This window comes from Fukomys damarensis, unplaced genomic scaffold (genome assembly GCF_012274545.1).
Source record: "Fukomys damarensis isolate Sample0158 unplaced genomic scaffold, DMR_v1.0_HiC HiC_scaffold_37, whole genome shotgun sequence".
NCBI lineage: Eukaryota > Metazoa > Chordata > Mammalia > Rodentia > Bathyergidae > Fukomys > Fukomys damarensis.
Window position 1 is genome coordinate 5,261,910 of NW_022900949.1, and position 17,999 is coordinate 5,279,908.

The window sequence follows — 17,999 nt, forward strand, 5'->3', positions numbered from 1 at the left end:
CATTGTATGTTGCCCAGATTAGCCTTAAAGTTGTGATTCTTCTACCTCACTTTCCCAAGCTGGGATGTGAGAGGTACGGGTCACCAAACCTGAGTAGAATCAGGCTTTCTTTAGCCTTCTGCTGCTTCTCAAAGCAGCTCAAAAACTCATAGAGCATTCTCCTAAGAGGTCTTTTTTTTTTCTTTTTTAATCGGTGCATATTAATGATACAAGATTTCATTTTGATATATTTGTACATTTATACGATATTCTTTGGCCACCTTCTCCCACCAGTCTCCCCCTGGCCCTTATCTCATCCTTTCTCTTGATTCCTTGTCTTCTCTCTGATAGTCTCCCACTGAGAACTCTTTGTAGAGCCCTCTTAATATCTCTGTTCCGCAGGCTGTAGATGAAGGGGTTCAGCATGGGGGTGACCACTGTATACATCACTGAGGCCACCATGCCCCTCCAGGAAGATGTTGCATCAGAACTGAGGTACACGCCAAGACCTGTGCTATAGAACAAAGAAACAACAGACAGATGCGACCCACAAGTAGAAAAGGCTTTATATTTTCCATCTGCAGATGGGATGGTCAGGATGGATGAGACAATTCGGGTATAAGAGAAGAGGATTCCTGAGAAGGGAATGAAACCAAGAAGGCCAGTTACCATGTAGAGCAGGACATAATTGACCAGTGTGTCTGAGCAGGCAAGCACGAGGGCCTGAGCAAGTTCACAGTAGAAGTGTTTAATTACCCAGTTGGTGCAGAAGGACAGGCGCAACATCAACAGACTCTGGATCAGGGCATAGGAAAAGCTGATGAACCAGGACACAAGAACTAACAGGCCACACAGATGGGGGTTCATGATGCCTGGGTAGTGTAGAGGGTGACAGATGGCCACAAACCGGTCATAGGCCATTACACTGAGGAGAAACGAGTCCATGACCCCAAAGACCATGAAAAAATACATCTGTGTGATGCAGCCTGAGTAAGTGATGGATCTGCTCTGTGTCTGGATGTTCACCAGCAACTTTGGAATTGTTGTAGAAGTGAAACAGATGTCAGCAAAAGACAAGTTGGAGAGGAAGAAGTACATGGGGGTGTGGAGGTGGGAGTCAGAGCTGACGGCCAGGATGATGAGTAGGTTCCCGAGCACTGCGACCAGGTACATGGACAGGAACAGTCCAAATAGCATCCGTTGATGCTCTGAGTCTTGAGAAAACCCCAGAAGTAAGAATTCTAAAGTATGTGATTGATTTCCTAGTTCCATGTTGTCAACATTAACTAGAAAATTAAGGAAGAGAAAAAACAGAAAGTAACATCTGACAGGCTATAAATTCTCTGTGATTGCTTCTACTATTTCTTGAAGCGATGGATTGGGTATATAAACCATAGTGTTATAAAACTTAGGAATCCTACATTCTGTCATTTATTACACAAAAAGTTTCATAATGTTGAGCAACACCTATCCATCGGCCTCTGGGAGACTACCAAATCCCCTTCATCTTAGTTTTAAAATCACCAACTCTGAAAACTGAAGAAGAACTTTAGATTTTAGGGATAAAATGGTCCACACTTGCTCTAGCACGTAGAAGGCCCATTAAACTTAAGAGAAAGTCTGAGTTATTTTTCATGACTGGAGAAGAGCTGAGACTAAGAATATGGTCAAATGATAATACCTGAGACATGAAAAATTGTGAGAGCTGGGACTATAAGTGAATAAAGTACTGCAGGATATGTAGGATTTAGATTTGTTTCTAAAGGTAAAGGAATAAGGAATAAAGGAATGAGGGGGGAGATAGAGAGAATAAAGAAATGAAGGATGGAAAGATGGAAGGGAAGGAAAAAAGAAGGGAGTAAAAGAAAATGTTTTCATCAAATAATAAACCATATTAAGAATTATGAGTATAGTGTCACTGGGACCACCAACATTCTACAGAAACGAGTGTTTCCTGAATATTTACTACATGACAAAATGCTCAGCATTCTGAGCCTGAGGTAGGAAGATTGCAAGTTTGAACCCAGTCTGGGCAAGTTAGCAACTTAGTGAAACTCTGTCTCAGAACAAAAAAAAAAAAAAAAAAAAGGGATGGAGATGTAGCTCAGTGCAAAGGCCCTGAGTGCAAATCCCAGTGCCAAAAAGAAAAAGTAGTACAAAAGGCCAGAGGCATGAGACAGCATAGGTCAGACTGTAGATAGCACTTTCCAATTGCCTAAGCAAAAATTCATCGAAGAAAACAATGAAGAACGGAACGGTGTTGGATAAGTGGGCAGGGACCATGACCGTGAGAACTGTGAAAATGATGATGCATAAAAAGCGTATAAAGTGGTGGAGAGATTAATATCAAAGGGGTTCCATCCTTACGCCTGGCGTGAAAGACAGTTTTATGGCAGAAAAACCTGAGGGTTAGGGATCAGCGATGGGGAAATGCTCACCCCATTAGAATTTAAGGGACCAACTCAATAATGTTTCCACAGAAAAGCAACGGAGACCAGGAGAGGTTAGGGAATTGAGGACAAACCTTACTTATAATTCTTGCTTAAGCATGAGACCTAACACTCCAGCGACATCAAGGGATGGAACATACAAGTTTCAGTGCTTCTCTAATGCTCTCAATGCAAAGAGATAGATATCAAGAGGGAACTGAACGCTGGGTTTGCCTGCGTCCTTCACTGTTGTTGTTGTTGTTGTTGTTGGTGGTGGTGGTGGTGGTGGTGGTGGTGGTGGTTGGTTTGGTCTGATTTGGTACTAAGGATTGAACTCTGGTCCTTGCACTTGCAAGGCAGGCAGCAGAACCAATGAGCTAAATCCCTGGCCTTCCTCTGCTTCTAGTTACAGAATCCTCAGTACAAAGAAACATTGTACAAGAGAATGCTAGGTAAATGCCACTTCTTTCTCCTCAGTGCTGTTCCAAGCATCCCCTCGTGTCTGGCCCTCATCCTTTCAGGCACCTATGTAAAACTCCTAGGGTGACTTCTGCCTTCTACAAGTCTCTGAAACTGGAATCTGTTCTCAGCTGAATATTACATTCAGTGAGAAAGAGCTGTAACGTCTACCACATTCAGGCTTTGGAAAGTAAATGCTTTGGTGTAAGTAGACTCTTTTCTCTTGAGGGTCTCTAAGAAGAACCATGGACAAAACTGGATGCAATGGAGCACACCTGTTATCCCAGCACCGTAGGAGACTGAGGATCACAAGTTTAAGCCCAGCTTGGGCAATTTAATGACTGTGCCCCTGTCTCAAAATTTAAAAGTTCTAGGAAGTGTAGTTCAGTGAAAAAGTGCTAGGTTCAATCCCGAGTGTCACAGGAAAAAAAGCTCCAAGAACAGAGGTGAAATTGGAAAGAAACACAAGTCTGTTGGGAGAAGAAGATGTTCCCATGCAAGTAAGAGTAACGGAGAAAAATTCAGAAATGCTTGTTCTAGGCTGAAGGAGAATGGAGGTTCTAGAGTTCTTGAGTCAAATAAGAGAAAAGAACTTGAAAAGAGCAAGACTTCGTTATGAGGCACCTACAGCTCTGTTTGTACTTTGGGATATACATTTGCACAACTCAAACTGATAACTGTGTGGCCTAGGGCAGTGCTATGGTGTTCAGCATGTCCTGGAAGGCCAATAAAGAGTAGCTCACTCAATAATATCCTCAACTATCCACCCAAATAAAATACAGCCAAAGTAAAACTTACTATACAAAGGCAAATTTAAGCAACTAGTCTAATTCTATGTTCCAGCCAATTATCTTCAAGAGATTTTGTTCCATGAATATCATAAGGTTTCCCCTGCCTTACACTTAGCAGAAGTTAATGGTCTTCCCTTAAACTATCTCATTTCTCTGTTTCCTTCATCACTTACCAGGCTATACATGCTTGGCAACAGGGACCCTTCACAGGGCCAACGCCTTTGAATCGTGTTCTCTCATAGAAGATAGGTAATGAAGATGGTCTGTTCCCAAAAGCAGAGAGAGAGAGAGAAAGAGACAGGCATGTGGGATAGGGCCTGGCTATTTGCTCCTGGAGAAGCTGTTAGTGTCTTGAGTCTGACACATAAGGGCCTTGGTGACTGTGCCAAGTGAGTTAATGAGTTATAGGTTGCACCCTAGGGGCTGTATCCCCACTGAAGCTTATTAGACAAATTGGTCAGTGGTGTGTGTTCACTCTCTGATTGGTTTGGATCCTCAAGGACAGGGACAACACAGGAAAAAGTCTCTGAATTTCCAGTTCCTTATACCTGAGAGACCAGCAGTGGATTCACCCATGATTATTCTCTCCTATATTCCTCTCCTCTTGGAAGAGTCGTTCTAGTATACCGGGGAGCCGCAGTGGATTCACCCATGATTATTCTCTCCTATATTCCTCTCCTCTTGGAAGAGTCGTTCTAGTCTTCCTGTACCAGCCCTTGGTGACAAGTGGTGGTTTCTTGATTAGGCAGATGGTGGAGTAGCCAAAGGCCCCAGGATTCATAGAGTAGGGATTCTCAGAAGTTGACCTATACCAGGATAACCCTGAGAACTACTTTAAACACAGATTGCTGAGACCCACTTGCAAGGCTCAGCGAGTCTAATTTTGAGTCTGATAACTTGCATTTTGGGCAAGTTTCACATTGTCTGCATGGCCAGAGCAGTCTTTTGACAATGTTCTAGGAGTTAGGTTTCTCAAAAGTACCAGATGGGGATACTGCTAATATACTGCTCCCCACTCAATTCAAGACTTTGTCAGTATCTTCAAGGGCAGAACTAAGAATCTGCTTTCAAAAATGTGCCATTTAACCAAGACTTGTCATGTAAAGGTACAAGATCCCAGTAATGAATGTAACTGTACTGTATACCTAAAATGTACCAACAAATCCAATTTTTAAAAATGTTCCATTTAACCTTTTTTTTTCTTTTAGACAGGATCTCACTATGTTCCCCAGGCTGGTCTTGAAATTCTAAATATGAGGAACCGTCCTGCCTCAGACTCCCAAGTAGCTAAGACTACAGCTGCATATCACCATAACTAGCTTCATTTTATCCTTTTTTCAAATATTCAATTCAGTGGCACCCTGTATAGTCACAACATTAAGCATGATCACCAGGAACCATTTTCCATGCTTTTGTATCATGCCGAACAGAAATTCTATTCCCATTAAATAATAACTCCCCACTCACCTCTGCCTCCAGCCCCTGGCAATCTTTCTGGCACTTTCTGTGTCTGTGAATTCCCTATGTCAGGTTCCTCTATTTAAAAATGTAATACTCATCACTATTGCCTCAAAAATACTCATGTTGTAAGGGATAATCAGGAAAAATTAAATCCCTATTTACCTACATCATAATATCTTTAGTTTTCACATACAGTACTCTCTAAACTCGACTTTAGAAGTGATTCTATCTGATCTCCTCGATTCATTATAAAATAATTTCAATTTGATGATTTCGTTTTTGCTAATGACTGAACATTCCAAAATATCTCAACAACCAGCCTAGCCCTTTCCAAATATCAACTAAACTCATGATAACTTGTATTTTCAAGGATAAATTATCCTTTGAGGGGAAAGGAAATAAGGGAAATGAAAAAAAGGAAACAAAGTCTTTGTAAATAGGGAAGGGTGAAGGGGTGAAGGGAGCGCAGGGGTATGGGGAGAAAACAAGAACCAAGACGTATCATGTAAAGGTACAAGATCCCAATGATAAATGTAACTGTGTTGCTTCTTTACATGTACCAATAAACTTAATGAAAAAAGAAATTACCCTTTGCAGGGCTGGGGATTTAGCTCAGTGGTTCCAGCGCCTGCTTCACAAGCACAAGGTCCTGAGTTTGAACCCTGATACAGAAAAAGATTACCCTTTGCCATTTATTCCCACACATAAGCATTCCCTTCTTTTTTTCCAATCTTTATATTTTGTTAATATATTTTTACAGCATGTAATTATTATACTCCACGTGAAGAGTTGGTACATGGGCATAACATATTTCAATTCTTTTTCCATTCCCTTCCATTTTCCTCCTTTCATCTCTTGGTCTGCTTCCATTTTGCAAAAGATCTATCTCCATATTTCCTAGCCTCTATTTTTATTTTGCTCTGTTTTATATTTTTGGTTCCTCATATAAGAGGAACTATGAGATACATAAGCTTCTGTGTCTGACTTATTTTACTAACCATAATTACCTCAAGGTGCAACCATTGTCCTCCAAATGACTTACATTCATCTCTGTTAATGGCAGAGTAGTACTCCACTGTGTATAAATACCACATTTTCTTTATCCATTTATCTGTTGTGTATATATAGGCTGTTTCCAAGATTTGGCTATTATGAATTATGCTGCTATAAACATGAGTATGTATGTATCACTGTAACATGATGATTTTAATTCTTGCAAGAAGATACCTAGAAGGGAGATAAATGAATCAAATGGAATTTCTAGTTTTAGAGGGTTTTTTTAGGAATCTCCTTACTGATTTCCATAGTGACTATACTAGTTTACATCTTGTGAGCTCGGATCACTTTAAGATCATTAGCAACTTCTCATTAATACAGGACTCAAACACACTAGTCATCTTACAAAACATGGGTTTAGATCAATACTTCTCAACCTTGGTTGTACATTAAATAGAGTCCACTGGAAGGACTTAAAAATTCTTATGCTAAAAAAATCTTTTAAATCCTTATGCTAAAAGCCATGTGTGGTGGTGCACACCTGTAATATCAGCATTCAGGAGGCTGAGGAAGAAAGACCACAGGTTTAAGATCAACCTAGGTGATCGAGTGAGACCCTGGCCCAAAAAGACAAAACAAAAAGAAATCCTCACGCTGAAGCCACACCCCAGTCCAACTATTCAGAATGTGGATTAATATGCAGTCATTGATATGTTTAAAGATCTCCAGGTGACTACACATGAGGCCAACTGTATTAGTGCCTTTTCTGTTACTATAACAAAATACCTGAGGCTGGGTGCCTTATAAAGTAAAGATGTTTCTATATCTCATAGTTCTGGAGTTTAAAAAAATCCAAGCATCACACCAACTATGGTAAAAGCCTCCCCCTCAGCTGTGTTACTTCATGGCAGATGGTATCATGGCAGAGGCATAGAGAAAGGGAAAGATCACGTGATGTGGAAGAACCCCAGAGAGCAAGAAAGGGCTTGTCTTTCTCCTTTAACAACCACGCTCATGAAAACTAACTGACTTCTCAAGACCAACCTCAATCCCTTTCAGGTGCTGTGCCCCAGTGGCCTAAGCAGCTTCTATAGGCCCCACCTTTAAAAGTTCCACTGTCTCTCACATCACTCTCCGTACTGAGAAGCTGCCAGTACATTAATCTTTGAAGCACTAATCATGTCCAAACGGCAGTGCCAGCATGGAGGACGTTACACACAGCCATACACACAACTTGCATAAATAGATCTAAAATGTATAAAAGTAGTACAGAAAACATGTGTGAACTCTAGAAAGGAACAAGAAGTGGAATTACTTTTTAAAGATCTGTGCATTTACCCAAGATGCCTGGGCCACAGATGAAAGATAAAGAGGGCCCTGTACCCGTTACAAAATTGAAGAATCATGTAGCGATTCTAACGTAGAGAGGATCCCATAAATTCCCGTCAATTTCATTGAAGTACAAAAAGAAGCACCGTTCAGATACGAAGCACTGAGAAGTCTGAAAGGCATACAAACTGCCAATAATTATAAAAACAAATGTGTATGGCCGGGCGTGGTGGCGCACGCCTGTCATCCCAGCACATGGGAGGCTGAGGCAGGAGGATCGCTGGGAGTTTGAGACCAGCCTGGGCTCCATAGTGAGTTCCAGGTCAGTCTCAACTACATAGTGAGACCCTGTCTCAAAAAACCAAACAAACAAATGTGTATGTAGAGTTGGAGCTACCAGATATTTGGTTTCATTGGCTTGCCCAACACAGATACCAGAAGAGATGGCCCAGATATTGAGATCAGGCTGTTCTTTTGAGGAACCTCCACAAGACCCTTTTAATGCCCCTGTTCCCTAGGCTGTAGATGAAGGGGCTGAGCATGGGAATGACCACAGTGTACATCACTGAGGCCACTGAACCCTTTTTAGGAGAATGGGAGACAGCTGAACTAAAGTACATCCCAAGGCCAGTCCCATAAAATAAGCAAATAACTGACACATGAGAGCCACAGGTGGAGAAAGCTCTAAATTTCCCACCTGTTGATGGAATTTTTCGGAACAGAGGAAACAATTCAGATGTCGGAGTAAAGGATCCCTGAGGACTGGAATGCCCCCAAAGATGGCTCCGAAAATATAAATGAACAGTGGATATTTCAAAACATGCCAGGTATAGTAACTGAGGAGGGTCACAGAAGAAATGAGGGATTTCTGCATCCACAAAGAAAGTCAGTTGTGACGCCATCAAACAGTGCACCTGGGAATCCAAAAGGCTGATTAAAAAAAAGACATCAAAATCAACAAGCTACAGGGCTGGGGATTTAGCTCAGTGGTTCTGCTGCCTGCCTTGCAAGAGCAAGGATCTGAGTTCTAATCCCCGGTACCAGAAAGAAAAAAGCTTCTAAAACCAATAAGCTACAAAAGGAGGGATTTGTGAGGATTGAGTAGTGCAGAGGGTGATAGATAACCACAGACCAGCCATGAGCCATCACTGTCAGAAGCAGACTATCCAGACATCCAAAAAGAAGAGACATCTTTGTCCGGCAGCCCCCATAGGACATGACTCTGATGTCACTCTGGGATATCTACAATCATCTTGTGGACCATGGTGGATATGAAACAGATGTCAACGATGGCCAGGCTGGAGAGGAAGAAGTACATGGGGGTGTGGAGGTGGGAGTCAGAGCTGACGGCCAGGATGATGAGCAGGTTCCCGAGCACCGTGACCGGGTACACGGACAGGAACAGCCCAAAGACAAGGTGCTGAAGGAGTGGATCATCTGACAATCCCAGGAAAACAAATTTTGCAGAGCCTGACTTATTTTCTGATTTCATGTTATTGACAGATCTGGTAGAAAAAAATGATAAAGAGAACAAACTATAGAGAAACCATTTGAATTTCATCCATGTTTTAAAATGAAAACAGGTAAGTTTTGCAGGATTATCTTTCTCCTCTTTCCTTTCCTTGATTTGTATTTCCCGCATCATTTCTTCCAGGAAACCAGATATTTTGCCATGATAAGAGAAAGTCTTTTTCAAAGGACAAAATTGCCTGTATTCACCAGCTTTTCACTGCTGTGAACAAAATGCACACAAACTTATCGCGACTCATTAGTTCAGAAGTTTTGCCCCATGGTCCACAGTGTTAAGCCTATTTTTAAGTTGCAAGGAAGGAACATGGGCAGAAATACACAGCAGAGGGAAACTTCATGGCAGCTAGGAAACAGCAACAGAGAAAAGCCTGAGAAGAGCTACCCCTCAAAGGCACGCTCTCAGTGACCTACGTACTTCCTCCAAGTTGGCTCCGTTTCCTGACAGCTCACCCTCACGATCCGATCCCCTCTCTCTGTCCACCTCTTAATATTGCTGCTTTGGAGATCAAGCCTCCGTACATAACTGGGGGGCCTCGTATTTAAACAATAATGTTGAGGGCCGGGGATTTAGTTCAGCGGTTCGGTGGCCTGCCTTGCAAGCGCAAGGACCCGAGTTCAATCCCCGGTACCAAAAAATAAAATAAAATAAATTTTAAAAAATAAACAATAATGTTGCTCAAGATGCCCAATAGGATTAATATTATAAGACTGATCTAAAGGGAGGGAAAAAAACTGAATACTTTAAGTAAGGTGCCTGAAAATGTTACAAAAGAAGAGATTCTTAATGCCTTGTAGACGCCTGTCATGCCTGGAATGGAGTTTGCAGCTGACGGAGGGTGCAAGAATGTGACTATATCTGCATGGAGTACTCACTCTCAGAAAGAGCCAGGTTGTTCACCAGGCACTACACGAAAATCCAAGTGGATTAAAGATCTAAATATTAAAACAAGAAACACGAAACTTGCTGGAAGATAGGTAGAACACTCAAAGACACTGACGTAAAAAAGACTTTATGACCAAATCCTCAGTAGCACAAGAACTAGCAAAAAGAATCAACAACTGGAATCTCAGCTTGTTAAAAAGCTTCTGCACTGCAAGAGAAACCACCAACAGTTGAGACAACCTGCCATGTGGGAAAAAATTTTACCAGAAGTCCCTGAGACAAAGGCCTACTATCTAGAGTATATAAAAACTCAAAAAATCAGACCCCCCAAATATAAAGACCTAATTCAAAAATGGGCATCTGAAATGAACACATACTTCTCTAACAAACAAGTACAAGCAGCAAATAAATATATGAAAAAATGTTCAGCATCACTGGTCATTCGAGAGATGCAGATAAAAACAACACTGAGATTCCACCTCATCCCACCAAGAATGGCTGCTATCAAGAAATCAACCAAGGGCCCAGGATTTAGCTCAGCAGTTCGGTGGCCTGCCTTGTAAGTGCAAGGACCTCAGTTCAATCCCCGGTACCCCCCCCCAAAAAAAAAGAAATCAACAACCATTGAGGAAATCAATATGGAGATACCTCAAAAACTAGGAATAAAGGTCCCGTTTGACCCAGCTACCCCTCTGCTGGGTATCTTCCCAAAAGAATTAAAAGAAACATATCACAGCTATATATGTGCACCCGTGTTTTTAGCAGCATAATTTATAATAGCTAAAACTTGGAAACAGCCCAATTACCCATCAAATGGAGACTGGATAAAGATGTGGTTTTTCGGAGCCAGGAATTTGGCTCAGTGGTGCCACCGCCTGCCTTGCAAGTGCAAGGACCCGAGTTCAATCCCCGGTACCAAAAAAAAAACCTCATAAAAAAGATGTGGTTTTTCAATAAAATGGAGTACTACTCAGCCATAAAGAATGAGAAACTAGAAACACTTATAGCTAAATGGATGCACATTGAGGCCACACTTTTTTTTTCTCTCGTTGAATTTATTGGTACATTTTAGGTATACAGTATAGTTACGTTCATCATTGGGATCTTGTACCTTTACATGACAGGTCCTGCTCCTCATTTTTTTCCCCTTGTCCCTGCCCTCCCTTCACCCCCTCCTCCCTTCCCTATTTACAAATATTTTATTTCCATTTTTTTCATTTTCTTATATTATTTTATTTTCCCTTATTGCCTTTCCCCTACCCTTCCCACTTTCCCTACACCTTTAGCCCTTTTCTTCCTATTTCACATTGTCAATTATCCCATTAGAATCTTATGTACTATTATAGTTTTTCACACCAGAGAAACTATTCAGTATTTACTCATGTGTGACTTATCTATTTCACTTAGAAGTATATCCTCATATGTATCCATTTTCCTATGAATGACTCTAATTTCTCATTCTTTATGGCTGAGTAGTATTCCATTTTCTAGAAAAAGCACATCTTCTTTATCCAGTCTCCAACTGATGGGCAAATGAGCTGTTTTTCAAGTTTTAGCCATTACAGACTGTGATGAGGCCATGCTCTTAAGTGAAATAAATAGGATACATGTGTAAATACCAAATAGTTTCTCTGGTGTGAGAAACTAAAAGTGTAAATAAGGTTCAAATTGTATAACTGACAATGTGAAATAGGAAGAAAATGTCTAAAGGAGTAGGGGAAGTGGGAAGGGGAGGGGAAAGGAAAGAACAGAAAAGAAAAAATACGAGAAAAGGAAAAAATGGAAACAATGTCTTTGTAACTAGGGAAGGGTGGAGCGGGTGAAGGGAGGGCAGGGGTATGGGGAAAAGTAAGAACCAAGATACATCATGTAAAGGTACAAGATTCCAATGGTGAATGTAACTGAATTGTATACCTAAAATGTACCAATAAACTTAATAAAGCCTTAGGTGAAGAGACATACACACACACACACACACACACACACACACACACACACACACAAAAAAAAAAGAATGTCATATTATACATGGAGATCAACCAGAGAACCCCGATCTATGTCAAAGAGGTCATCCCCAAAAATGTGCCAAGCCTGGCTTTTTGGCAAACTTAATGGTGTGGAGCAAGCACTGGTGGTCATTAACCTCCATATCCTTTTTGAAAGTGTCCAACAGAAGAGGCCAAGCAAGAATCGATAACCTACACCCAGTCCGGTCTCAGTAAACGTCCACAACAGCATTATCTGAAAAATAACTCAACCAGCCCTCCTGGCCGGCTGACAGGGACGTAAACCCTGGGAGCAGAAAGAAGTACAAAATGCTTGGGATGTCAAAGGAGAGAAACAGAAAGGTAGCTTGCTGGTCCTAGAAAAGAAGAACTCACCTTCTGAAGAGTCTGAGAGCCATGGTCTGGAGCAACATGTGCCAGGATGGAGGCAGCAAGATAATCATGTTAAATGGTGTTTATCACCTTACTCCATCTTATGACTGTGGAAGTGGTGAGGTCCTGCACCAGTCTTACTACTGTTGATGTCCATATCATCAAGAATAGAACTAACCCAGCCGGGCGTGGTGGTGCACACCTGTAATCCCAGCCCTCAGAAGGCTGAGGCAGGAGGATCGCTGTGAGTTCGAGACCAGTCTGGGCTACATAGCGAGTTCCAGGTCAGTCATAACTACACAGTGAGACCCTGTCTCAAACAAACAAAACAAAAAAGAATCAAAAAGAATAGAACTAACCCCGTGGACCATACCTATGGTTTTATAGACCTTGACACCCTTTGGAACCTTTACATGTGATAAAGATCTTACAGAAATTTGATCTGCCATCTAATATTCATGGGAAGATGGAAGCTGTCAGGCTTTCAACTGGAAATGAAAAAAAATGATTCTGGGGATCTTTCTGATCACATGTATCACTATTAGAATAAAAAAATATTTCCAAGGTAGGAGTAGATATGACAGAAATTCTCTCTCCAGATACAAATTATCAAGGGTAACAGTCATCATCTACTCTATAAATGATTTTGCTCCTAGCTGATATTATCACCCCTTTGCAGGAGCTTGTTATGACCTCACCGCACAGCAAGGACCCTGGGTCACCTGAGGAAGAAGAGATCACGGAAAAGAAACCCAGCAGTCAAGGAAAGTCAAGAAGCAAAAATGAAATGTCTAACTGTTATGCCCAAGTCGCGAAGTCCCCAAAGACCACCAAGGAGTCAAATCCGATGCGATTACAAGAGGAGTTTATTGCAAGCTCGAGCCTGGACCCTTAGGTGTCACCATCGCAGCGGCTTTAGACTGAGAGCCGAGATTCATTTTTGAAGCGGGTTTATATAGGGTTAAGGAAACTTTTTGTTTATATAGTTTCTATTTTTAGCTCTTGCTTATCATTGGATATTCGAGGGATACTGGGAGGGTTTTTGCATTTTATTGGATATTCGAGGGGCACTGGAAGGGCACTTACTGGAAAATTACCTAATGCCTGCATTCACAGAATCAATTCCTCTTTTTAAAGAACATCTGATTAAACAAATTCTATAATTAAGAAAGACTACGTATGTGAGCAATGACTAATGCCTACATTAGCAATGGCTACCTATATAAGCCATGACTGGTACCTATATGGGCTAAATCAATTTCATTGATCCTCCTTTGAAAAAACATTGATTATTTTAAGCAGGAAGAATTCATCTTTAGATCATAGAAAGAGGAACAGGAACAGGGTGGAGATGCCCTAAGACAGCTTGCCCTAAAAAGAGGAACAGAAACACAGGGAGATTGTCACCAGAATGGAATTTTACAGAAGGGAACTTTTGCAGCTTTGTTCTGGGCAAGGGGTGTATAGAGAGGGCGCAGAGGGAGCCCACCTTGACCTGAAAACTCGGTCCTCACATAACTAAATGAGATCACAAGGAGAAAGAAAGAAAAGTGACCAGGTTCCCTCCACCTCTGCCACCAGAGGATATCTTTAAGAAGCTTCAGCCTTGCTCTGTGAATAAGGTAAAGAGTCCCTCTCCGCCAAGGATGGCACTTAGGAAGATAAAGGGAAACAGACCCCTCTGATAACAGCTCACAAAGCAGAGGTCAAGCAGCAGAAAGTAGTTGACCAAGGAAGGGAATAAAGAAGACAAACTTATTGACTGGAATAAACTGGCTTTCCTGCTCTGCAGAAGGTAGCTCCCCCGTACCAAGCCTTTGATCAAACACAAGCAGCTCTCAGACCTGCAGAGGCAAAACCTGGAAATCTACTAAAAATGAAAAGTCTGAGCAGAAGCTAACCTATCTGGAGAAGAGAGAGCAAGAGAGATTTCGGGAAGAAGGAAATAACTGTGGGGACAGGTGGCAATGTTCTGACTCTCCAAAAAGAAAACAGATTTAAGTAATCCAGGGAGACTGAAGGTAATTGTACACTTGCTGATAAATAAGATATTAACTAGAGAAGCAAAGGAGGTGTTATCCAAAGGGCCGCTGGATGGAGGGAAGGGGCGGCTTAGGATATGGATTGCCATTCTGGATTGGTTTCATCGGGGAAGAGCGAAGTTAGATGCAGGGACCTGGTGTTGGGCACCCCAAGAAGAACCAACAAGACAGTCCAATGAAACACCAAGACACTGTTCAAAGACTCATCTTCGCTTGGTGAAGAAAACTTGATTGAAAATGAAGGCAAGTTTCACATGGCACGACCTCGTCCTTTTTTGTTTCTCCATCCTCCTCCTGTTAGTATTTTTCCGGCTAAAACTTTGTTAAATTTCTTTCGATATGAAAATATATGTGTATAGAATTTTTTAAATATCCTTTTCCCTTCAAGTAAATCTCCACTAAAACACAGCAAGCTAAGGAATTTTAAACCAAGGAGGTCTCAAAGCTATGTCTAATATTCAGTCTTCGTAAAGTGTAGTTGAGCTTCCCATGTCAATCCCTCCTGTCAGTATGGACTGTAATTTTCCCTAACTCAGCTTCTTGAAGACAGGTTAGACCTTAATTTCCCCCGGAAGTTTGCAGTGTGATTTAATCTGAGAAAAATGCAAAATAGGAAAACACGTATGATAATATTTTTAATATGGATCATTTATTCATCTATGAAATGAGGATAAAATTGAACCTAGTAACAGAGTTGTAAGAAGTTAAATAATAAGTGCTTAGACAACTGGTTCCATTTTAATTGCCTTTATACCTTTCAAAATATTCTGATGTCCTGCTTACATTTCAGAATGAGTTAAATCAGAATATCTGTTTGAGTCCACTCGTGGTTCCGATGTGCAGCCAAAGTTGAGAACCATTTCCTTAGAATATTGGCAATGTCTTTGTAAACAGGGAAGGGTGGAAGGGTGGAAGGGAGGGCTGGGCAATGGGGAAAAATAAGAACCAAGATACATCTCGTAAAGGTACAAGACCCCAGTGATGAATGTAACTGTACTGTATACCTAAAATTTACCAATAAACTTAATAAAGATAAGTAAATAAATAAAGTCACATTGCAAGAAAGCAAAACAAAAAAAGAATATTGGCAGGAACTTTAAATGTTCCATTACTGTTATTTATTGTCACGGTCATTAACATATACTCACCATATTAAAAATGCAAAATCTGAGACTATTTGCTTCAGAATTCAGATTTTATAGAAACTTAAAATATAGCAAATAAAACTTGTTTTATTACTGTATTTGCATGATTCTATTCCCCTGCACATGTGTACCCCCAAAACAACTGTCACGAATTTGGTAGAAATATTTTCCTGGAAATGTTCCCATAATATAAGTGTCTTTGAATTGATTTGATTTTGAATTGATTCAAAACATTTACAGCAATGTTTCTCAAATAAAAGCACTCTGGTGTGTCCTCATCCACCTTATTCACAGGACCTGGCATTATACAACTGCATCTTTGAATTTTTGATTTTGAATTGATTCAAAACATTTACAGCAATGTTTCTCAAATAAAAGCACTCTGGTGTGTCCTCATCCACCTTATTCACAGGACCTGGCATTATACAACTGCTGGCTCTTCCTCCAAAGTCAAGATAACCATAAAAGTAAATGTTTTGTTATCAATTCAAGGCATTAAGGTAGCCATGATGGTGCAACTAAAAACACAAAATAGGATTTCCAGAACTGCTTCAGAAAGTGTCAAGAACAGTGGAGTAAGGATGTTCAAAGCAAGGTGGTACATTTAAGGGGTATTAATGGCAATGCACCCTTTGCTATAATTTTTTAATTTAAACATTGCCCACATTTTTATCATACTTCATGTGACACAAGTGAGTGTATCTATAAGACAGATATGTGCATTAACACTTACATATATTATATATTTTTGAAATACAGTCATTTGGCTCATAAGACCAATAGACATTTGATTTTACTATTAGTGGCCTACATTTGTTTTCCCAACAAAAATCACACACAGACAACTGCTCTCTCCTCTTACAGTCGAGAGATAAAAATCACAAATATTCCTGACATATGTCAAGTAAGAGTCATTTCACGGTAACTGCTACATGGCACAATATTTGCATATTTCAGATTTCCAAAGTACGGTGGAGAAAAGGCATTAGTATTCATAGAAAGCTTTACAGATCACAATATTAGTCCCAGAAAGAACCCGCTGCATCACTTGGCCCATTCTAATTGACAGGTGACCTTATTAAGTCCCAAGAGATGAAATCAATGATTCTGCTTCTGTTTACTCACTTAGGACAAAATAAGCCCTAAAAAATAAATCATTAAACTCAGGGAAAGAGCCCTGAGGCAGGATTTAGGAGACAAAGGTCTAAATTTTACATCTTTCACATACAGTACTAAATGTAGAATGTGTGCGTATCTTGATGCTTTTCCGATGATGTTCCTCACCTAGAAATCCCCCAGAAGACTGGCAATCAGTAAAAACTCAGACATGACATATTAATCCGAATTGGATGGTTACAATAGAACAGTTAATGAAATATAAGAGCAATAAATATTTGATAATTTTTATTCAATTATATGACAAAAGGGTTGTTTTTTTGTTTTTGTTTTTTTTTGGTCCTGGGGATAAATCTCACAGCACTTGTGAGGCAGGTGCAGTGCCACTTAAGTCTAAATCCCTGGCTGTCAAAGTCTTTTTGGTCCAAGGAAACTTGAGCATGAAATGACTTGAAATCCTAAATGTGAAATTCCAAAAGGTGTTTCCATTCACACAGTAAGATTTATCTTCCCCTTCTCTTTCTTGGTCCTTTAGAAGTTTCATTATTTGAAAAGTCTGCAATTTTTTGTAAAAATTGAATTATAGAGCCTCTAAGAGCAAAATAATAATTCGTTAAAATCCCAAGCCATAGAAATATGCAAGCCCTGTTGTTTCTTGCCTCTCATCCTCAACAGCAGTAAGACAGGAAAATATTGCTTATGCTGTGTCCCTGACAATTAAGAAAGTGCCTAATAGTTAATGGGTTTTTGCTTTTGTTTTTATGGCCTGTTCTATGCTAAACATAACAAAAGCTCTAGGGAATCAGAAAGAAATAAGACTCTGGGCTAGGGATTTAGCTCAGGAGTTCCACTGCCTGCCTTGGAAGCACAAGGTCCCGAGTTCAATCTCTGGTACAGAAAGAAAAAGAAATAAGACTCTGTCATTTTTCTCCAAATATCTGGAATTTTTTTTTTTTTGTACCAGGGATTGAACTCAAGTCTTTGTGCTTGATAGGCAGGCAGTGGAACCACTGAGCTAAATCCCTGGCCCTGCAATCTATTTATATAGGGAAAAAATTAAATGTTCTTTAAGGAATCCAGGGAAATTCACAACTCCTGATCATAGGATATTCTCATGAAATAGTATGAAACCACTTTGTTAGGATTAATAATAATGTTAATTTCTCTATATTTTACCCTTTCAAAATGTATTCATCACATATCATGACCAAAGTAGTTTCCATTTTCTGCTAAATCCTTCTAATGCATTCACATCAACTAGAGATGAACTCAGGCACCTCGATTCAGAGCTACCAAAACTTGCCCCACATTGTACAAGATAATAAAGCACAAAAGATTAACTTAAATTGTTGGCCTCAGAGTTCTGTAACTAATATCCCTACACTTCATACCCCTACACTTTAGAAAGTTTAACACAGAGATATAGAGGTTTCCATAAAAGAAAAATGTCCTTGCCTGGGG

General features: G+C 40.3%; 1 protein-coding gene across 1 annotated transcript; it reads right to left on the reverse strand.

Annotated features, from left to right (window-relative positions):
* Positions 1-216: 216 nt before the first annotated feature.
* LOC104869668 (olfactory receptor 7D4) lies at positions 217-1,251 on the reverse strand. The gene has a single exon (XM_010635016.1). The coding sequence runs from the start codon at positions 1,249-1,251 to the stop codon at positions 217-219; it is 1,035 nt and encodes a 344-aa protein (XP_010633318.1).
* Between the last annotated feature and the right edge of the window lie 16,748 nt (positions 1,252-17,999).